We start from the raw sequence: 25,030 nt of genomic DNA, 5'->3' as shown, positions 1-25,030 counted from the left end.
GCCAATGATGCCTATATGCAAACAGAAGAAAGATCATCCTTAAATTATAATGTATATCAAACAGAATATATGATCAAATTTATTAAAATGCTTTTTTCAAATGCATCAATTGCTTGAAGTGAAAAGTCCACTTGTATGTTTTATACTTATTTAAGCTGAGCTTTTAAGATTTTAGATTTAAGTTTCTCAGGCTCTAGGCACATTAAGGGTGATAAATAAGTGAAATTTATCACTAAGGGTTATTTATAGAGAAAAACCCCTTCACGGACTCTCTTACATAATCTTGTATTAAAATACAAAGACAAAATCAAAAGCCATTATGTTTATAAACTGATCTGCAAATTCAGATTCCTATAGTTACATTAGAGCATTACATGATTCAAGGGATTATTATACTTTTTTTAAAGGGATTCACAAACTTTCTAAGGCTGATTTTTTAGTCTTTGAACAAGCAAAGACTCAGTTTATTGACACAGTCACTTCTGATTGAGTTATTTTCTTATAAGTAGTCCCTGATAGTAAACAACAGTGTACTGTACCCCTATACATTTTCAAAGCTGTATGTATTACAGATGGAGAAAAATCTCTGATTTGGATTTTCTCCCTATACAACACCTGCGTAGGAAGTCTCTATCAAAGAAAAAACCTAAATGATTTTGAACCAATACCCTGGTAGTCAATTACAACAAAAATGTCTTTAACAGTTATAGAACACTTTTCTAAAAGTCTCAGTAATTACAATCTTAAGGTATAAAAACTGAAAACAGCCTAGAAATGTTCTCTTTCTATGTGCTATGGGTTATTAATCCTCAATTCTACAGTTCAGCTTTCTCTGTTTTCATTGTAATTGTCTTTCAAATGCATAAGCAGACACTCCAACCAAAAGATTTCTACTAAACTGTGAAGTAAACCAGAAAAAATATGTTAATATGATTTTAACTAAAATGAAGAGTAAACAATTTAACAAGAATAGATTTCAAAGTATGTCGCTACTGAATATGGTATATCTGAACATATTAAATGATTTTATTGTATCATGTTAAGGTTACAGAGCAACATTAGGTAAATTTCCAAATACCAAGAAGTAGCACATCTGCATGAGTACAATACATGCCACAATTAAATTAACAAATATTTTATTACATCATCTGTGTAAGAAATGTGATTATGGTTGTATTTTACTAAAAACTACTACTGATAAGTGTTTTGGGACCATTGTGAAAAACTTTAGTAATTATAACACCTTAAAATATAAAGAAGTATAACTAAAGAATTAGTGATATTATTTTTTCTATGAGACTAAATTGTTTTGGATTTTTGTAGCAACATTATGAAGCCATCTACATAAACTAGGAATCCTGTAGTATTTTTATCTATTTATTTTTACACAAATAAAAAAAGATTCCTAAACTTACTCCTCTAAACTGCTACTGATGTATCATTGCCTATTATTGCAATCAGTAAATACCCACACCAGGGAAAAGTCTTTATTCATGCACTAAAATTAGTTATTTAACTGACTTATATATAACTTACCCCAAATTGAAAACCACCAATTCATGCAAAGAGTACACACTGTTTAAATGTTAAAAAGAAACTTTACCTGCTCTTAAGTGTCCAACTACATCTGCAAGGCTACCCTTCTTTACTTTGGTGATGAAGGCACCAAGGCGTCCTAAGTCAGTCATTTTCCCTCCAACAACCTGGATAATAATAAATTTATAAGTTCCCAAGACTCATAACAAAACATAAGTTTATTACTTTGAGGAATTACTCCTACAGTCTTTTACAATGTATTTAGGATTGAGTGTAGGTATATTAATAAACTGAAATATATATATATATATTTTTAAAGATTTTATTTATTTTTTGACAGAGAGAGACACAGTGAGAGCAGGAACACAAGCAAGGGGAGTGGGAGAGGGAGAAGCAGGCTTCCCGCCGAGCAGGGAGCCCGATGCAGGGCTCGATCCCAGGACTCTGGGATAACGACCTGAGCCGAAGGCAGACACTTAACGACTGAGCCACCCAGGCGCCCCCTGAAATATATTTTTGACTAAATGAGGAACAGTATGTTGTTGTTGTTGTTGTTGTTGTTGTTTTTAGTAGGCCCCCAACACAGGGCTTGAACTCACGATCCTGAGATCAAGACCTGAGCTTAGATCAAGAGTCAGACATTTGGGGCACCTGGGTGGCTCAGTTGGTTAAGCGGCTGCCTTGGGCTCAGATTGGGATCCCGGGGTCCTGGGATGGATCCTGGGATGGGTCTTGGGATGGGTCCTGGGATCAAGCTGTGGCAGGCTCCCTGCTCAGCGGGAGTCTACTTCTCCCTCTGCCCCTGCCCCTGCCTCTGCCCCTGCCCCTGTTCTTCCTCTCTCTCTCAAATAAATAAAAAAAATCTTAAAAACAAAAAAACCAAAAAGCAAAAATAGTCAGACACTTAACCAACTGAGCAGCCCAGGCACCCCATGGAATGGCAGTGTAGTTTTTATTTTTTTAATTTTATTTTATTATGTTATGTTAGTCACCATATATTACATTATTAGTTTTTGATGTAGTGTTCCATGATTTATTGTTTGTGTATAACACCCAGTGCTTCCATTCAATACGTGCCCTCCTTAATACCCATCACCAGGTTAACCCATCCCCCCACCCCCCTCCAGCAGTGTAGTTTTAAAAAGAAAACATCTCATTATATTTGAGATGACCATGTGTCCTAACGAAGTTCATGTACTGATTACTTATATTGACCTAACAACGCAGGGGGACCATGAGTAATGTATATCCTTACAAAACAAGTGCTAGGTCTTCCCTACTTCCCTACAGAAGTGTGGGACACAGTTTACATTACGTTTCATTTTTCTTTATCCTCAAAATTCATACCTACCATTTGAATTATAGTTCTATATGCACATAATGCCCCATTGTTACATCAGTTATCTCTTGTGTATAACTTTAGTAGAATATAGGTCTAAGACATAAAGACTGTGGATTCAGACCAAGAATAGGCTACTTTGGGGAAGCAATTTATTATGGTACAATGAGTAACAGTCTAAGTTTATCCTTGCCACTGATCATCTGAATGATTTCATCTGAAATATATATGTATTTTAATCTAACTCTTGAAGTCTTTGTTATATTACTGAATATTTAACAGGTTTACCTGGTTTTTCCATTGTAACTAAAATTAAATACATCTGAAAGTTTCTAAGTTTAATTTCTCCCAATGCAGGTGCTAAGTATGTATAATTAAAAGTACAAGGCATATTCTCAAAGCTTGAAGTTGATCCACAATTCTTTAGGACATGCCCATTAGTGGAGGTGATCAGAATTATCTCATAGCAAGAGAAATTAATGGCAATAACCAATAAGGTGATATTATTAAGTGCATTAACTGAAGAGAGGTTTTAGTGGGATTAACAGTCAATGGTTTTGAAGAGGTCAAACTATCACACAAATATAATACAATATCTTGGTAAATAGTTTTAAAGCCCATCTTTGGATGCTTCTCTAAGTTTCTGAAAGCAAATAAAACCACGTGATTTAACACACACATGCACACACAATAAAACAAAATGTGTATGTATATTTTTTCCTATAATAAAACATAAGCTTTTGCAATTAATTAGTTTTTCATTTATCTGTTGGAAGTCAGTTAATTTTTTTTAAAGATACATTTTACTCTCTTGGTATTACCATAAATTCTATTGTACTTAGGAAACAATCTCTTTAATGATGTTTTATGTTGCTTGTCAAGATACAATAAAATTATGCAGTTTACATTATCTAATTTTACTACCATACATTAAAACTTTTTAATGTAAAAATCATCCTTGAACTTTATACTCAGATAAAAATTCTTTATTTTCCTCTTTTTTATGGCAGTTTCCTAACACACCTGTATGCCATATTAATAAAATGATTTTAAAATATTAACCCAGATAAAAACACTAGATCTACCATAAGATATCAATATATTAACAAGATATATTCACTAGGAGGACTTTATTTCAGAGAAGAAAGGAAGATATTTAAAAATCATTGTCAGAAACTTTGTTGAATGTAACCCATACTGTAATCCAGCCTTAAGAAACACTTTAAACCAGCATACTTACTTTCAGACCCAGTAATGCACCTGATTCTTTGGGCATGGTTGTTCTCTTGTTAAGAATAACACGTCCAATTAATCGGTCCCCCTCTTTAGATGGTTGCCACGTTACAGGATGCTATTAGAACATGAATAAAGTTAAAAAAGATGTTTTCTTTCCTATAAACACACAGTTATTGGTTGTAGCATGATGTGATTTCCTCAGTTAAAGACACTCTGGAGGGAATTCTTTGTTCTGGTGGGTTCTACCCTAGGCTTACAACAATTTGCATTGAAGCTACATTTTATTTGTAGTAGACTCTTAAACTAAATAGTTCTAAAAGTAGTCAGCAACTAAGAAAATGTCTAAAAAATTGTTCTGAAATAAATTGAAATTTAAACTATATCTGCTTTTATAAGGAAAACTGATTCTGTATTTTGAGTTGTTGTTAATGTTGATGTCATGAACCAAATAATATCATTTATATATAGTCATCATTTAATAATTGCTTTTTACTTCTCTTCTAAGTTGCACTGCCTTAAATGAAATGAGTATTTTCTCTCTTAAAATGTATAATGAAATTGAATAAGATTGCCATCTATCACATATCAAACATAGGACAATGAACTGCACATATCGTCCCTAAGCTCCAAACTTTCACTTCCCAGAAAGCTTACCGAACTAATAGGCGATGTTTCCCGGCTATGCCACGTGGCAGGATCCAACCAGTAATAATCCAAATCGCCTGCACCACAGGAAAAAAACGAAAAGTGCAATGATTTAAAGTGGAGAATACATCATTTTAAGTATGACTTCTTCAGTCTATAAAGTAAAGGGTTATGAATATCATAATCTTGAGTGTGTACATCCCAGAATGATACACCCTTGTATTGCAAAGGTTGTGACCCGAATCCTTGCAATGAATGTGTGTTACAAATGCACTTAATACTACATACTACTTTTTATTCTCATAAATCAGTCTAAAAACACACATAAAAAGTACTGAAAGAACTGGATTAACCCACTCCACCTTCCCTCAAAAGACTAACCATACCAAGCCACAGCCTGCCATCTAGTGATACTGGCAAAAATTGTATTCATTGAACTGAAATAAATATTAAAACTTAAGTGTCTCTCTTTCTCCTCTTCTATATCTGTATCTATCTGTCTATCATCTATCATCTATCTATATATGATATACGATATATAACTATATCATAGCCTTTCAAAATCAATCTCTGGTCTCTATCCTCTTCCCTCATCAGCTGACAATAGGGCATACATTTTAGCACACAGTGTTGAATAAATTAAGTATCAAGAATAACTCTGAGCAGGGCGCCTGGGTGGCTCAGTCGGTTAGGCATCTGCCTTCAGCTCAGGTCATGATCCCAGGGTCCTGGGATCGAGCCCCGCATCGGGCTCCCTGCTCCGCGGGAAGCCTGCTTCTCCCTCTCCCACTCCCCCTGCTTGTGTTCCCTCTCTCACTGTGTCTCTCTCTGTCAAATAAATAAAATCTTGGGGAAAAAAAAAACTCTGAGCAATAGTACAATACAACGAACAAAAAATTTAATTTTACTAAAGCCATAAAGACTTTAAAAAACTTTAAAAATCCTCATTTTGTAAGCATGAATTTATGAACCTTTAATTTTGATTTTTTTGGCTTAAAAATAAAATACTAAAGAAAGCACCTGAGAAAAAAAGAAAAAAATTAATGGAAAGCAGCAGTGCTTTTAGTATTTGCATAGGAGAAAGGACAGCATGGGTGAACGTGAGAATAAATGACCTTTTACATTTTAAATATTAGATTAGATCAATGAAAATTTTTCTCCTGATGGATCTTGAAAGAAAAATATTAAGAAAGTGAGTCAAGCATGCCAACTAACAGTGGGCTATCTAGCTGAGTGTTGGAAAAATGCATTTGGCTGGTATCTGTGAAGGTCATAAGCAAAGAATTGTATGTAGAATACAGGCATGGCCGATTCAGGCACCATAAAAGAAATGTGATAGGAAATGTAAAAATGTTTAAAATCTGTACTCATAAAAAATCCATACACCTAAGTTTCTTAGTAGTTGCTTCCCTTTTCCTTTTAAATAATATCTTAGAAAAGCTGAAGGAAAATGTTATACATAGTGCAATAAAAACTAAAATGTTCTTCAAATATGTCATGTACATGATAGTATATTCTGGGAAGGGATGAATGTGAGAAACTGCATTAGCAGAAACTATATTCTGTTTCTGTTTCAGACAGAGTCCATATCTCTTTCAAAATCACATACTTTAAAATGTATAGATGGCTTGGTGCCAAAGATTATAGATTTCTACTCTTCTTCTGGGCCACCTCAGTTAATGGAATATAAGGAAAGTTGTAAAAGGACAGTTTTCCCCCCCTTTATTTTTACTGTTTGTAAAACTTCATGGTTTTTTTTATTAATTTTTTTTCTTTGAATAGACCTGACAGGCAATGTTAACATTAGTTTTACACATACAACATAGTGATTCAACATCTCTCTATATTATGCTGTGCTCACCACAAGTGTAGCTACCATTGGTTACCATACAACACTATTATAATATTATTGATTATATTCCCTATGAGTACCTCTAATACCCATGACTTATTCATTCCATAACTGGAAGCCTGTATCTCCCACTCTGCTTCACTCATTTTGCCCATCCCCTGCCCACATACTTAGTTTTAAAGTTGCTTTGTCCTTAGTATTATGACACTGCTCCTCTTGAAAGAAAAACTATATATCATAAAATAAAATTGTAAGTACTTTTAAGTAGTAACTACAAATATCATTCAAAAGATTATAACAATTCATAAAGCTTTTTCCCTAAAATTTCATATATGTAGGAGTAAGAAAGTCTGTTGACTTCTTAAATGCTGACTCATTCTGAAATACTGTGACAAATTCACAGAATCACTGGGATTTGTGGGGCTTAAAGAAGAAAATTAGTCATGAAGTTGAAAGCTGAGCTGCTCTGAAAAGTCTCTGAGTTAAAAAAATGACAAAATCCATCCCATTTTAAAGACTTCAAGGGAAGTATTTTGTATTCTTCAATAACTTAGATCTTAAAAACTATACTTCTTGTTAGGATCATTCTCTGGCTCATGCACCAATTCCTTGTACGGTGGAGTTCAACCCTGTGTTTCACTCTCCTTGTCCTAAGTAAATCTGGTTATACATATCTGATGAATATCCCCTGTGCCAAAAGTGCTCTTTATATACAAAGGACCAAAAGCTGATGTTTCTGGTACATTTTGGTGATGATACTGAGCACACTTTATTATAAAAACAATGCCTTCAAGTAATGGTATCCTACCATCTATAAGCTTTGTATAATAATAATCTTAAATGGAGAGTCTAATTTAATTGGTTTAAGACGGGATAATTTTGGTCATACACAGAATTGTTGATATCTACTAGAAATTGCTACTAAATGTAAATTAAGAGGGCATTCAATATTTTAGTATACAATAACATTTGTGTATGTTTTAGTATACAATTACACTTCCTTTGCATTCTGAACAGTTTCTAACAGTTTTCTTACCACAAATTTCATTATCACCCATTAAAATATAACATTTTTGCTTAAAGACTTAGGAAAAATAAATTCTAAAATATAAATATGTAGCTTTAAACTTATTTTTCTTCTTTCCATGTAATTACTAAATTTTAAAGATATTATTGACTTTTTAAGCACTGTAATTTGTCTTTATAAGTCACATTTCTCTATAATTAATGGACTAAGCAACACTCAATAAAACTTTCTCCTAAAATATTCAGAATCTAGTATTTCATTAATATAAATCATTTTCCTTTTATTATTTTTCTAACAGGTCATTAAAGAGATTGATTTCCAAGTAGCATGGCTACAAAATGATAAATTCAGGGTATTTTCTTATGGACTTAATATAAAACCATTTTGGTTCTAATATTCAGTATAACTATATTAAAGGAACAAATTTGCTATTATCATTAATTTAGATCCAGGGAATATATCAGATACTTGAGTCTACTGAAATGGCTCAAGTTCAAAACAGCCAAAGTTCAATGAAGTATTATAATTTTGAGTATTTTTTTGTTAAGACTTTAAAAACAGACAATTATCCTATCCCTTATGAAAAAGTAGTTAATTAAACCTAATGAATAAGCACACAACTTTCACTGTATGAATAAAAGTCAGCTAAAGGACTCCTGGGCCTTCTGTAAAGAAAACTAGCTTTTCCTAACCCAGGCCATTATAATTAGAGAATGTAACAATGTGTAAACATGCATTCTATTATTTAAAATTTTCTATCTTGTGATATTTAATGCCAAAGCACAATGGATTCCAATAAGACCAAAGTCATTTGAACAAAAATGCTTTCTAAATCATACAGATGCATGACTGCACATGAATATATTAAAACTGTAAAGAGAAAAACATAAGTCTGATTTCACACAATAAATATCTAACAATTTACATGATAATTACACTTGACCAAGTGGAATGTGTATCTAATGTGTAGGTAGTAAAGGAAAGATTATCTACACCAAAGCATTTAAGTATTAGACAATTTGGACTTCTTTTCCATTTGCAGAAGAAATATACAGCATATTTTTTACCTCATTATAATGAATGGTGATAAAAGATGGGACTGAAACTGATTCCAAGACTGACTCACAGATAACTGTGCTACTTGTCATCTCAAAGAAAATTATTCTTCCTATATAGTGCAGATTGTTGGTATCCAAAGAAATTATAAAAGTCATAGACCAAAAATCAGTAGAATCATCTTTACCAGATATTTCCTATACCTCTTAAACTGTTTCCCTCTTTTATTTCTGTTTATCCTCTATAGTAGGAGGTATGTTGGGACTAATTAAAATTAAATAAGTCTTCATATACTTTATTATAACATAGCACATAGACAAAATACTTGGTAAAAATATGTTTTTTGAATAGACATTCATGTTGAATAGACATGCAGTGTGCACACTAAAACCAACTCAAGTTCTAAGAATGCGTTTTTAATTTGAGACAAGGTAGGGTATTTTTTATACTGAGTACCATGGTCAACACACATGAATTAATAAGTATTGCTTTGGTTATAATGTGGTAAAAACTTTATACATTTTAACTCATTTTAATATTTAACGAGGGCCTTCTTTTCATAGATAGGAATTAAAATCCAAAGTCTAAGAACTGAGAAAAGAAATCTTAACTTTTGATTAATATAATGAAAATACCATTTTGAAATAACTATTTCAGATAGTCCCATGCCTACAAAAGTCAAGTGTCTGCTCCCACCCCTAAATTAAAAATTATAGGGGAGCTAACTTTGAAATAAATAAGCCATAATTTGCTATTCAGTACAGCAAAGTCACAGAAAGCCTAATTTTACTTAAGTTAAATTAGCAATCAGGGATAAGAAACAAATATTATTTAATAGGTCTTAGAATCCAGGCATTAAAATAAAATGGGAAGATATACTTGCTAAATTTAATCATGAATCATATAATCAGTGAAACATTAAAGCCTATAAATAAATATAAATACTATGTGTATGCAAAATCAATAGATTATCATTCACTACTGAATTACTATCAGTCTACGTCCCCAGAATAGTAAAAACATTGTTCCTCAACCACTTTTTGGTAATTTCATTCAATATACACACTAATGCTCACTCCACAATTTGACAGCAAATGCTGCATAATCAAGGAATTTGTGTCCCTTGAGGCAAGCTAGAGGCATCTCCAAACCACTGGTCTTCAGCAAGAACCTCTTCAAAAATTATAAGTGATATAAATTCTAAATTCTGGTTTTGACCCAGGAGACACACACACACACGGTGCCATTTGCTGGAAGAATTATATTATATCCAGCCTGTACAGATTCACTAGAGTAGCTGTTCTCTAAATGCTTGTTGGAAATTTCACTTTCAAAAATCCCCTTTGTTAGCAATGTGCTCTGTTTCTATGAGAGCACCATCAATTGTCTCTCGGGTATATAAGTCTGATGGCTCAAGTAAATGCATCCACTATGATGCATATTACGCATAACATATTAAGTTAATGAGGTGCCAAAGACATTTGTATTCAGAAACGTTTATACTCAGTAGAACCTCCATAGTTGAACTACCTCCAAAAAAAGGTGATATTTGTGTAAGGGCCTGTGGTGCCATCTCTGTTGAATACGGCTAGGGCATGGAACAGAGGCTTGGTAGCTGATCGAGAATTTCATGAGCATATTTGGTGGAGCTGGTACTTTTCTGGATATTATGTGTCCTTTTTGGTGAATTTGAGTGCTAATGGAACACCAACTCTATGACCACACAATTCTACAAAGCAGTGATGTGGAACTCAGAATCGACACTTCTGACTGAACTCTGAGCTCAGGCTTTCCGATAATCCCTCGACTTCAGAGGTAACTCCTATAGCATTCCATTGCTCTTGTAAGGGTAGTGTGAGATAAAGCACATGAAATTGCTTTACAAACTAGGAGTACCACAGAAATGCAAGTTGTCATTACAGTGTAAAAATATATACTAAAAAGTATTTCCAGTAATAACACTGATAAATACCTCTGTCAATTCTAATGCCAGGAAAAAATTAAGAAACTGCCCCCACAGTTTACTTATTTGAAAACTTGAATAATCAGTGAACCTCATTGTATTTTAATCCACCTTTTAACAGTGTTATGTCTTATCTGAAACTAATAATTATGTTTTTTCTTATAAAACATAAAAACCAGCTTTTGTATAAAAAGAGCATTTTACTTGACATTAGAGATTTGTGACTCTATTCCTAACTCTGCCACATTCTTGATAATATCCCTTCATCTCTATAAACCTTGTCCTCCTCTATAAAATGGGGATAATGCCACTTTCTTGCAAAAGTTTCATGAGGATTAAATGAGATATGCCAGCTTTGTAAATTATAAAGGACTTCAGAAATAGATTTTATCATATAACTACACAACTGGAATTAGGAATATGAAATCATAGATGTTAGAGATCACATTTATAGTTAATTAGCTATTGGAACTAAAATATACATAGTATCAGTAATCTCTGCAAAGTATGCTCTGAAACAGGTTTAGAAAAATGTTATAGACACTTTGTTTACAGAAATTATTAATTGGCTTGGTGTAAAACCGATGCTCAAGTGTTCAGAATGAATGAATATTTCTTTAATCCCAATTGCTACAGGATGAGGAAAAGGGCCATCATATATAGAAAAAGTAACATACATCTTCCTGTTAATTTCCATAAAGCCAAGGGGAGCCTAAGGTATTAAGAAAATGGTTGTTTTTATAGTATAGTCAGGTGATATATATTAAATATACAGATTAACCCTTAACTAAAAATATCTGGACTGTGAAGTAATTAATTTGATCAGAATGCACAATGTAACCCTAAATGTAAAAATAGGTATTTTGTCCTTTCTTCTTTATACAATCATGTTTTAATGTGGGGGAATAAAACACACATCTATCAGCAAAATATTTGTGACTGGATTACTCTGTATCACAAAACAAGTAGCCTATCATATCCTTTCATCTTTTTTTCTTATGATGCAAGATATCCTTGAAAATGTTTCCTTGAAACCAGCTTGTATTATACCTTAAAAATTATTAGGTATAGACATTAGCTATGTAATACATTTTAATATTTATATGCTAATAGGTTATAAGCATCCTAACTTAAGATTCCTTTTTTCAGTTTATATTCCTAGCCAAATCATATAAATAATAAGAAAGATGGTCTTAAGGAAATAACTACAGGCTTATATATGTGTTAGAGTCACCCTGAATGATAGGGTTTTGGAAAAGCACAGAAAATTTTGTGGATTTGCTTTAAGTAAGCTAAAAGACATTAAGTAAAAAGCTATTTGAGATAGTTAACATTGGTCATCAGCTTAATTTTTCCTAGTTTTGAAAAGTATATAGATTTTTGAGACTATACGAAGTTTCAGAGTTCAGAAACACTTCCAAAACACCATGGTGCGCGATTACATCCTTATTCATCTCTGCACTGACCTGATGCTGCAGGCCTCAGAAGAAGTTGATTAATTAAAATTCCTGAAAGTTCTGAACAACAACAAAAAAACCACACACGCATACTCGCACACACACCTTTGTGCCTTAGAATAATAAGGATGTTCATGGTCTTCAGGAAATCTAAACCAGGCTGTATTTATTATCTATATTAAATGACAGTAAAAATGTATCTAAAGAAAAGCCTAAGATGACAGGGCAAAAAGATGTCTACATATAATAGCTTAGAGAGGAATAAATTTCATGTGTAAATATGGTTTGAGGCCTAATGACTGACAAATTTCTTTCTCAGAATCTAAATATACAAGAGTAAAGTACCCTGGATAGCAAAGCACAAAACTAACAAACTTAGGGAAACTTTTTTTCTTTTTTCTAACACAATGACTCTACATAAATAAGAATTTTGGAAGTGCTGCACACAGGAGGGAAATATTTTACTGCAACTTTCCAACTGACCAGGCTTCCACATTGAGACTGAGTATTCCATTCACGTGGGAGAACAGGTTGTCACGTGCAAAGCCTCGGAATAACCAGCCAGGAAACCCTGTGGAAAAAATCGGGGTTTATACATTTTCATTGTTTGGGGACTGGATGTTAACCACAGGTTTAAGAAACTGTCGCGCTGGGCAAGTTCACAGCAGAAACATTACAAGAAAGCACTCTAGATGTAAATATCTTAGATAAAGGAAAATGTTAGTCTTTATCCAGACCTCACACCCCGACAACACGAGCAAAACAATATTAATCTGCAATAATAATTTTGAATGTCAAATCAACTTCTGCCTGCCTCTACATCCCAAAGACATGGAAATGAAAAAATACAGATTGATACATTATCACAGTTTCAGTGATATAAATAACAAGAATAATAGATGATGATAAAGATGAATTCCAAGGGCACACAGAACAAAATGGAAGTACTTATGAGGGACTGATACTGCATATCATTTAAAAATATGTAGTAAAGTTATAAAATAATAGGAAATAAATATACTCTAGCAAACATTTTTGGTAATACAAACAGATGTTTAAGACCAGAGCTCAATCAAAGAAAGTTACTGTAAATTTTGGGTTCCCCCCCTTCTGTTTTATTTTGTTTTTTATTTGCTTGTTTTATTTTAGCTATTCAAGCAAACAGTTTACAGATATATTAAAGGACTTTTTGGGTGCCTGGGTGGCTCAGTCGTTAAGCGTCTGCCTTTGGCTCAGGTCATGATCCCAGGGTCCTGGGATCGAGCCCTGCATCGCATCAGGCTCCCTGCTCAGTGGGAAGCCTGCTTCTTCCTCTCCCACTCCCCCCTGCTTGTGTTCTCTCTCTCTCTCTTGCTGTGTCTCTCTCTGTCAAATAAATAAATAAAATCTTAAAAAAAAAAAAAAAAGGACTTTTTTTTTAGGTTGGAAATTCCTGTACTGGCAGTGGGAAATTTTGATAACATTTTATGCCACAACATTGTTCTAGAGAAAAATGTGAAGTATCCATATCACAAACTTTCAAATTATAGCCACAGGAAACCAGGTTGCAAAATATTGCAAGGTCACTATCTAAATCTCTGTCACAGTGCCAAAGTGGTCAGAATGTATAAAGTTTTCAACTCTACTCAAACTCCATCTGATGGAAGATAAATCAGGCAAGAGAAAGCACAAAAGGAGGGAGCAATATTCACAATGCATTTAGATCACACATACACTTATTTTTATAAAGCAAGCTATGTTAAGGTTGGTCAAAGATTAGCCTACTGACTCAAGAAAGGACTTCTCTTCCAGAGTTCCTAAATATTTAAGGGCTGGATAAATGAGTCTAAAATTATGTTTCCAGTATAATAATTTCAAAATAGCTTCATCTTAGATAACATTTTCATAACAAAAACTGTTACTTTAAAAAATCAGAAGTCTCACTGGCCTTGACTTAAAGAGCCCAGTATGGTTTCTTGGCTGGGTCAAAGGTGCTCTCGTGAGAAGAATGGGATGGCCTTCTACTCAGGAATGTAAGGCAATCCCATGCCCAGTGTGCTGGCTGTTTAAATCCATGATTCCACAATTACCTAGCAGCAATGAACTACTCCCAAGGGCACTTCAGAGAGAATATATTTTGGAATACAACGTTTCTCAATATTTTTGAAATGTTTTATCTTAAAGCAATAGTATCTACAGAGGTCTCTGTAAGGGATATGCAGTAGTCAACTTAGATATTCAAAAATCTAACTCTGAATTAATCCAGAGCATCACACAACCATGCACCTGGCCTACATGACATTTCCATATAGTCCCTTTCCCCTCCCTGTCTCCACAGTTCTTTTCATATATTGTCTTTCAACATATGACTATATGGATCATGGTAATGATGTTATTCATATGGGTCATGCTCTGATGATGATTATCTTCTCTGTGAAACTATACAAAAGAAACCTGTTTGGTATCAGTATCAGGAAAAATGAGTGTGCACTTAACTGGTTTATTTTCATGTTATGGAAGCTGAAGTTTTATAACTGATGGTACTTTTCTCAAAGCACGTGTGTTAGAATGTTCATGGTTAAATCTGCAGCCTAATTTTCTTCCCGTATTTTTCCTTACCAATTTTTTCTACATATTTTTAACTTATTTCATATGGCTATGTTTTTACGTTTTGGTAGGTACCTTAAGTCACTTTTGATATTAAGGTAGACTTTAAAGCAGGAATTAAAATAAAATTAAATGAATATGCACAAAACAATTTTAACGTATTTATTATAACTGTTTTCATTAAAATATAGAATCTTCCATCCATCAATCTCAAAATACCTTTGATGCAATGAGAAACAACTAAAATGCAATTGATGTACAGGTGTTCGCTTATCCATGGCTTAAACAGCAGAATTCAGAAGACAGCAAGTTATCTCAGCAAATTATCTATTTGGAAATCTTGCCAGAGAATGAAAAGCAAGTGAAAAAGGGCTTCTAATTTAGCAATAAATAAATAACATCACAAATCTGAGCTCCTAGACTTTATTCTTCCAAAAACCCACTAGATCCCCACTAAGTTTACATTCACAATCCTGAGTTTTTCTGTTATTCAACTCTCCAGGACCACTGAAGACGCATTTTGTTGGTAAGGAAAGCACATTGACAGCAGTAAGAATTCACAAGGAAAGGGACAGGGAAATTCAAAAACAAACAAACTTAAATCAAACAAACTGGTTAAGGGTATACCTGCCCTCAACACTGTGATACTTGAGTAGCACTATGAACATAGCAGTACTAATGGGCAACATTACTGATGTTAAAACAATATCCATTCAGCAACAACCAAAAAAACTACTTTGTGGCTTATAAACTTTTAAGAAAACAGAATGAAATCTCCTTTTCAGCTTTCTTGGTTTATTTAAAACTAAAAATGATAGAGTAATATATAACACTGATGAAAAAGATTTTAATTAAAATAACATAAACAAATAGCATCAATAACAACCAGCTGGTTGGCAAATATTTGGCACATCGGAAAACTCAGTTATCAAGAATTAGGGACTTGAGGCTGAGTTTTCACCATTCCAAAATTAAATCATTACTCATAAAAGCAACAAAAAACAGACATGCAGTAACTGTTTATCAAATACTGCTTTAGATTTATGATGTATTAAATTAAGGATTCAATGAATGATAAATAGTAATTCTTATTTTCTCCCTTTGAACATTCTATTTCTTGACATTTTGTAAATGCAGTACAAGAGTTAATTTTTCTTTGCAAAATATCCTACACACGGAGTGGCTGAAATATCTTCTAAATATTCTTAATAAAAATTAATGCCTTTTTAAAGTAAGAGCAAAGCAAACAAAACTCTTTTCTAGGGGATGGTAATGAACTGAATTAAATTTTAAGATTAACAACTATTTGGTGAAAAAAACTGAAACTGAATACTGTTTATAACTGATATTTAAAATTTTTAGTGACATTAAATCTGTCAATTATTCTTTGAACTCTTTTATGAAAAAAGATTAAGTTGCTATTTCAACAATGTTAAGAATAATGATTTTTCACGTGTTCTCTAATGCAAATTTTATAAATCTATAACAAACCTTTCCTGATTAAGACATAGTGATTTCACTCACAAAGACAGTAAATATCTTTAAGTAATTTCTCCTAATAAATATGAGCACATTTAAGATTAATTGAATAACTCCAATGATTTTAACAATAACATAAGATCATTACACTGCACGTGATTTTGATATATACCAACCCAAATTTTAGTTAGAGTGTCTTACTGACCACAGCAAGAATGAGCTGGAAAAATGGATGAAACCCATGAGAAATATCAAATTATTAGTGTGATTATAATAGTTCCAATAGTAAGAAAAAATCAGTTTACCTTAATCTTTCCCAAAATATAAAGATTATTTTATTTTATTTAAATTCAATTTAGTTAACATATAGTGTATTATTAGTTTTAGGGGTAGAATTTAGTGATTCATCAGTTGCATATAACACCCAGTGCTCATTACATCAAGTGCCCTCCTTAATGCCCATCACCAGATTATCCCATCCCCCACCCACCTCCCCTCCAGCAACCCTGTTTACTTCCCAGAGTTAAAGAGTCCCTTATGGTTTGCCTCCCTCTCTGTTTTTATTTTGTTTTATTTTTCCTTCCCTTCCGCTATGTTCATCTGTTCTGTTTCTTAAATTCCAAATATGAGTGAAATCATACGGTATTTGTCTTTCTCTGACTGACTTATTTTGCTTAGCATAATACCCTCTAGTTCTATCCATATTGTTGCAAATGGCAAGATTTCATTCTTTTTGATGGCTGAAGGACATATTTATTTTATATATACTTTAACTCATTTAAAAATCAAAGAGTCCGTCAATAGGCATCTCCTAAACTCAACCTCATTTTCCTTCTATATGGTAAGACTGTAAGTAGCTTTTACTTTTAGGTATAAAATGCTAAATATTATTCATGTTTGAAATATATTTTTAAAGAACCTAGATTAATTGTTGCAACTATATTCTAATGACTAAATACTCATTTTTCAAATGAGAAACTATATTACTCCAGCCTGGCTATTTTGCATTTTTTACTGTTGAAAGGGATAAAAATAATGAAAGACATCCTGCTAGCCTTTATAATTTTACTTATTACCAATAATTTTTATAGTTCCATTCGTTTTCCAAAGTGATACACTGATAGTTTTAATGACAAGAAATTACACACATACACACACACACTCCAGATTTTTGGGCCTACTATGGTCTTTGTTCAATGTAATTATCATTGCATCATATTTTAGATCAAACATCCATATGTGCCCCTAGTTCACAGGCATGAAAACTACCCATTTCAATTTAGTTTTATAAGCCAGCCAGGGCAAATGTGGAGATAAGGATGGTATGTTCAAAGACTCTGTATAGCAAATTCAAAAGGGACAACTTCAAGCAAAAACTCCAAAAACAGATCCTTCTCCTAATAAGCCATAGGTTTGTCACCAATACTCTAAAGGATCTATTAGACTAAATAGATATTTTGGGTGCTCTTCTTCTGTGCCCAATTTTTCCATCACCTTTATGTGCTCCTTGAATAACTCTGATTACAGTAACATTTCATAGACTAAAACAAATCTTACATAGAGATCTCTATAAGTAAATGCCTGCTCTAGAACAAGACTAGCCTCTGATGTCAGGGAGTCACAACATATTTGTCAAGGAAGCCTAATGTCAGGAAAAAACCCTAGTCTCTGTTAAGCCATTCTGAACAGAAATAGCCCTAGCTGGCCCTTCAGGTACAGATGAAATAATGTGGGTCCCTATAAAGTACAGCCCTCCATTCATCTAAATAAAAGCACTCTATGTTGCATTTGAATTTTCTGTCCAGTCTCTTTACTTATATCAATGTACCTTATCATTTATTTACCTTTTGGAAAGTTAAGCTTGGGGTGGATTTTTTCACTATGATGTGGAATAACAGCCCATGAAAATTTCAAATGGTAATGAAGTTTTGAAGCAAGAGCATTTTGAAGTGAGTCGTGGGTTTATACACCAACCACTGAGGAGAAATGGCTTACCTTCATATAGGGCAAGACTTTTTCTACCATGGAATGCCAAGTACTTTTGTTTTGTTTTTGTGACCTTTAAGGCAAACTTTATACCCTGAGTTATGTGAGCCCTTTTACATGACCCATAATTAGAGTTGGGGGATCCAAATACTCTTTAAAATTGTACATGAAATTTTGTGTGCAGTAAGTATTTTTCTGTGAGAGCTCATTGCTTCCTTTATTTCTCTAATGGGTCTATGATCATTATCCAAATTACAAATGGTTAAAGAGTCTGGATGAAGGGATGGGACACTGCTATATTGCCTTGGTGCTTTACCTTTAGCTTCTGGAATTATCCTCTCTTGCAGGTCCTCAGCCTCAGCAGTATGCTTTCATTAAGAACCCTATTTAAGCTAGACACTTAGGAAATCAAGAAACCATACTCTGAGAAAATGAGCTTTATGATTACATACAGAGGGCAAAGAAATTCATCTCAGAAAACACTTTCATGAGTTATCAGGACTCTAATGAATCATATTTTTGAAAAGATTTTTAATATCGACAGGCAAGAGAAATACTATACACAGATGTGCTAATATCTCTTCCCTGATGAGTCCCTTAAACAATTTCAAAGACATTGACAAAGAAGGAAAATCTAGAAAAAAAATAATAAACTTTTTTATCTAAGTAAATTATTAGAAAACAAAATCTTGAAATAAAAGTAAAACTTCAAAGTGGATAAAACAATTGTTCCAACTTGGACTTGCTTAGAAGTTAAGAATAAGCTTCAAGGGCTAAGCATTCTCTAGAGAGGGAAAAACAAACAAAAAATAAACAAAACAAAACAAAAACATTGCAAGGCTAACAGCTTCTTGTTACCACAAAAAAGTTCAAAAGCTATTAATAAGTCTAAAATATCTGACAGATGTTATACAACTGAAAACACGTTTGCTAGAACCCATATCTATTACAATCAATATGCCCCTTTTTCTGAAGTCAGCTTTGAAATTTATTCAATACTGACAATTTGTCAGAATAAGAATTTATCTCCCTGGTCTTAAAAATTCATACAGCTCACACAAAACCTTCTTTGAAACAAGTGATTTATAGTAACTAGGCATTTACAATTTTTGGTTGCATTTCTGCAATGAACTGACCAACTCATTATATGATTATGACAATTACCTTCTTGAAGACAAAAGATGGCCTACTTGAAGCAGGCTATCCAAAATCTAAACCCATTTTTCACACCATTTATCGGTGTGAAACTGAATAGAGTAAAAGTCTTATTGATTATTAATATTACTGTAAGATAATTAGTAAATCTTCATTGATCTCTATTTTTATAATTGGACATGCTTCTTTTTAATCTTCCTGGCCTTAGAAAATTAAGAAGAAGAAATATTTATTTTATTTATTATTGACACTCCTCACAGTCACTCTCCTGTTACCTCCTAATTGGATCTGGTTTTCCCTGAAGGCCACGACAGTGGGAAGATGGCATCGTGGAGGGGTCTGCTGTGCTCAGACTGTTTCAGTGTTGGCATCAGGGCCTCTCTGCCTCTGGCTGCCCTGATCTGCCCTCTGTTAAGACAAGCTCTCAGAGGCCACAGGTCACAGAGTGACTGCAGGCACAGGAAGCAATAGGGACCCTGGAAACCTTCCCTTACCCCACCCCTGATATGCTCACCACACCCCATTCCCTCATTGCTATGTGGATGCTGTTGTGATTGAAGTTTATATTAAAGAGTTTTTATATGTTTGGTTGATCCAAAACTAAAAAGCACTTCATCTAGGGAAAAAAAATTATCTAAAGGGCATAAAAACTGCCTGCGTTGGTCATTTCTTTAGGTCTCAATTTCATTACTGGGCCTCCATGCACATGTAATTAAACTTTGTTTTTGTTTTTTTTTTTTTCCATGTTAATCTGGCTCATGTCACTTTAATTCTTAGATCAGCTAGAAGAATCTTGAATGGTGAAAAAATTTTTTCCTCCCCAACACTCCAGGATTACCCAGAATATATACTTGCTGTTCACTGAGATTAATTTTTCTTTGTTTTCCAAATGAATTCCATCATTTCTCTAACAGAATTTTCCCCAGGGCCATTCACAGGCAATACTTCAGAATGAAAATATTTCCTTCTCCTGAAGAGCTTTTTAACCACGTGTTAATAACTAACAGTATCACATAAAATCACAAAGATCAAAGAGAATTGAGTGGGCAATCTTCTGTACGATAATCCCTTCACTAATGAAGTTAGTGCCTTTATACATATATTTGAAGAAACTGTAAACTCAAATAGACTGCTCCTTCAAAGCTAGATAGAGAAATCAATCACATTATTTTCCTCTCATCTCTCAGATGCAATAGTATGGGAGCATGAACCATCATTGCTTTAGTCTTCATCTCAAAATAGTGGATGTTTATCATTAAGAAGACACACTAAGTGTGACCACGAACACGAGATTCATGATCTTTATCAGCTAGAAGCTATAGCCCTCTACAAGTACACGGCTCAATTCACAATAAAATCCTCTATCTTCTAGAAAGAACATACTTAATTTGTCATGAATGTTAACTAACATTTGATAGACAGCAATCTGATTCATTTTACAAGTAGAAGGTGGCTGGCTGCTTCTTTTCCTTTTGCCTCTGATCTCTTGGATTTTAAGCTTGCCCTCAGCAGAAAGTGGACCTCTTAAAAGTCATTTGCTGGGAAGAGCAGGCAGGCGCTTTCCTCAGCGGCTCTCAGCAGTACTTGCTGTACCTGAGAGGGAGCAAGGGAGTAGCCAGGAGAGCTCGTGTCCCTTGCAGGCTTTCAGAGAGCCCCAGAGCCTCTGCCTCCAGGACCTTACCCTGCTGCTGCATAACTTGAGATGCCTCTTCTCCCTCTCCCCGCAAAGGAATACAGTCTAACAGTAAGTGCCCTCAGGACACCTCAAACTTGCTCAATGTCAGTTTGGCAAAATAATTACAATGAAGCCAAGAGATTTACCAGTTTAATTTAAAAGAGCCATAATCTCCCTTCCAAAAAGCCTCAGCTGCTAAAACACTGTAAAGAAAAGACAAAAAGAGCTCTATTCTTTCCCTTTATTAAGAAGAATGTATACCTTTAAAAATTTAATAGTGTCTTTTTCTACACAGAAATCATCATCAGAGGATCCTGAGGCTGAAAAACGTTATGTCATTCACACTGAGAATAACAGTCGTCTCTTTTCAAACAGGCAAAATGGAAACAAGGGCCAGGAGGGGTTGGTTACTCTATCACCCAAGGTCACACACCCAAACCTCTGACCCAAAAGACTGCATTTTCCTTCCTTTCTTTCTGTCTGGGCTCTCTGTTCACTGTATCTGAACAGTTTTCCCTTTAATCCACAGCTGAACATCACAGAAACACAGGCAATTCCATGCTGTGCTCTAAAATCAGGACTGTCGATTAGGAGAAACCAGGCCTTGGCAGCCTTTGTCTAAACACCTCAAAATAACAATTTATACAGAAACTGGTAGCTTTCTATCTTTACAAAGATTAAGTTCTGAAGCTTTCTAATTTTAGTGAAATTCAGTCAACAGGGAAAACAACTGTCTTTTGTCAATCAGAAAAGGAAAATATATACTTTCTGAATTAATTGTGTACTATATATATACATACATATATATATCAAGTTGAAAGTTAAATACTAAATTGTAGACAATTTAATGTACTCTTCAGGTAGTCACTTAAAACATGAAACATGAAAATAACTTCATATAATGCAACTCAGTGATCACCACTGTATTCTAAAATGATATATTTGTGTAATTGCCATGTTAAAAGCAAACTATTCCTTATTCTATATTGATAGGCTCTAAAGGAAGCATTTTAATATCTTACTCTTGGGATAATTAGACAATATATTCCATTAAATTTACATTAATGTATAAGATTAATAGAGCTTAGTTTACCTGCTCCTGAGTGCAACGTATGAAGTAGGAGAAACTGCAGAAACCCAGCAAACATAACAGCAGCATCAGAGTAGTTAAATAAAAGCTACTGGCATCAAATCACTAAATTCTAGCCAGCAAAGGCAGCAAATCCACAACATAATAAAAAATCCACCAAAATTGCAAAAGAAATTTTAAAATTCCCTGTGGTCCTTGCATTCTAAATCAAAACAAACAAACAAAAAAGCCTGCAGTGTCCAACATTATACAACGGTGACACTAAACAAGGCCATAAGTGCTGGTGTCATCAAAACAGATCTCTGCAGTGTACAGATTCTCATTGATTACCGCATTAATCTATAGCGCTCTGTGCTATACTAAAGAGGTTCCCGCTGTAGCAAACACCAAAGCTCGGGTAGGTCTGTAATTAACCATTTCCTGAAACAATGCACAGAAGATGTTACCTTCCCATAGGCAGAGACACGAAATGAAACGAAATGAAATGCTGTGGTCCCTTAAAACTAGCACAAAAGACTCAGGCATATGCTTGAAGAGCTCCTCCTATTATCCCCCCAGTGACACTGCACTGAGATACCCATGGGCTAAGGTAACAAAGTCAAGCAGACCCCTGCTGGCTTCTGGACCACAGAAAACTCACCTGAAATGATTTGGTCCCATTATCAATCACTGGCAACGGACCTGCCAAGCTCTGTGTAACAGATCATTTCCCCTGCAGTTTCCCTGAGAGATCTTACTCAGCTCAATGACAACTGGCACCAGGAGGCATCAACCAGGAGTACAGGAGTGATTGTTGAGAACACACACAAAAGGGTTCCAGGATGGCCAGCCTAGTGCTAATAGTGGCTCATCTCCAGGGGGCAAAAGGGCAACTCCAAATAGGTTTTGCTAGGGAGTTGGAAGGGGGGTGGAGGTGGGGTAGGTGGGGGGTGGGGGGGTGGGTCATACTATATTCAGCATTTTAAAAGATGCAGTTTTTTGATGATTGTAGAGTCACAACTCATAGTCTTTTTCACAATTTACAGATTTTTCTAAGACACAGAATCATCATTCTCTGCTAGGTCACTACATTTATTCTATCGACCCCATATCATGTATTACAGAACAATAGCAACAATAACAACAAAATTAGTTGATTTGAAATTATGTCACTCCTGAAATTTCATTTTTATCATGGTACATCATGCAGTTTCCAGAGACAACAATGAACAATGATACACTTCTCTAATCACTGGGGAATATTATTGAAAAGTAGAGGCAGACTGTTTCTAGTTTGTTTTAGAAGATTAAATGATCAAATGATAATAGGAGAAGAATTAAGAACCATCTTTCATTTATTGAAACTAAATGTACTGTGTTTAATTAAATTATATATACCTGTCAAAAATAATTATCTGATAAGAAAAATATTAATACCAAGCCATGGATCATCTCACCATCACCAAATCAACTGTAAAACATCAGCCTCACACAAATCAGCAAATCTGAATGGTTTCAACCCCTTAAGAAGACATGTCTTTAGCCTCTATTTACAATCTTTGCTTTTTCTTTACCCCAAACAAGTATGCTTAAACTGGCTTAAGTTAAAGATTGGCCAAATTATTGCAGGGAAAAGAGAAAGATTAAGAAATATCATCTGAATGATTATTATGTGCCAAATATTGTGCTGTGTTAATTTTACTTACTTCATGTAATTCTCATAGGTATATGGCAAAATTAGTATTACTTGCCCCATATTACTGATGAAGGTCAGGAACGCTAACTTGCCCCAGATCACATGGTTTATAAGGAGGAGAGTTGGAATTTGGACTTGACTTTGTCTGATTTGAACGTCCATGCAAAAGGTTTTCACTACACCATGGTATATAGGAGTTACTGCAATTATTTTGATGGATTACCTCAAAGTTAAGGTACTAGTGACTTGGTGTGGAAAACCATGGTGATGCAGGGGCCTACAATAATCTACCTCTATTTCCTACATTTGAAGCCAGTGAGGATTTTCCAGAGCTGTTTGTGGGGCTGAACTCTTATCCTTGCTGAGTTTACATTTCTTTCACTATGGCACTGTCATAAAGAATACATACAAATGTCATGGTCTAGAGACTGATCTGCTAGCCCAGCAAATATACTGAAGATAATCTATGAAAGGAGAGTCAAACTTTCAACAACCAATTTATCAATTTCCCCTAGGTCCAAGTGATATCATATAATTTTGTTTGACTGAAATGTAAAAATCTATGGACTTTATAGACCTATGTAGGCTAAGCCAACTGAATTAAAATACCTTAATTCACTGCATTTGACTATTATTGTATCTGAGTTTTGAGGTTTGTTTTTTTTTTGTATTTTCTCCTATTTCTTTTTTTCTCATTAACTGGTATGAATTTATTTCAGATTATAAAGTCATTTTGAATGCTATTTATCTAGTATTTTACTCTCATTCCATGTCATGAATTTATATTAATTTGGTATAATTATCTTGATTCCCTAAAGTGCCTCCATATGAGGAAATTAATCAAATGGTAACAAATTGTGTTTCTAACAAAAGATACTTGGTAAACCAAATAAGGTCTCCAAAATGGTATACATAACTTTATTAACTAGAGTTAAAATACAGAATCAATAGAAGAAGGTGCTGATATTGACTTTATTTTAAAATACCTTTTCACTTATTTCTGGGTACCACATACTCTGAGATCCTATGCATAGTAACAAGTGTCAGTCACTGAGGACACTGTCCACATATACGTAGAAAAAGAAAACCCTTCCATTTTTATCTTGTCAATTCAGAAATTTATATTAACAATATTTACTTATTTAAAGCATTTCTATCACTCTGTCCATTTTGAACCACACATATCCCACCTTGGGGTTATATATTTCATAACGTCCCACTCAGCTGTGATTCCACAGCCTTTCAAAGACCAGCAGACTGATTTCCCTGGGGA

General features: G+C 34.0%; 1 protein-coding gene across 1 annotated transcript in view; it reads right to left on the bottom strand.

The window, feature by feature from the left end:
- RIMS1 (regulating synaptic membrane exocytosis 1) overlaps positions 1-25,030 on the bottom strand; it is a 289,231-nt gene that overhangs the window by 164,667 nt on the left and 99,534 nt on the right. Inside the window, exons 4-6 of the mRNA XM_034991516.1 lie at positions 4,766-4,833; positions 4,116-4,226; positions 1,604-1,703 (exon numbers count right to left, since the gene is read on the bottom strand). Of these exons, the coding sequence (XP_034847407.1) occupies positions 1,604-1,703; positions 4,116-4,226; positions 4,766-4,833 (279 nt within the window). The remainder of the gene's footprint in view (positions 1-1,603; positions 1,704-4,115; positions 4,227-4,765; positions 4,834-25,030) is intronic.

This window comes from Mirounga leonina, unplaced genomic scaffold (assembly GCF_011800145.1).
Source record: "Mirounga leonina isolate KUSES-001 unplaced genomic scaffold, KU_Mleo_1.0 Mir_53, whole genome shotgun sequence".
NCBI classification, from domain to species: Eukaryota; Metazoa; Chordata; class Mammalia; order Carnivora; family Phocidae; genus Mirounga; species Mirounga leonina.
This window is presented reverse-complemented; position numbering and strand designations above follow the sequence as displayed.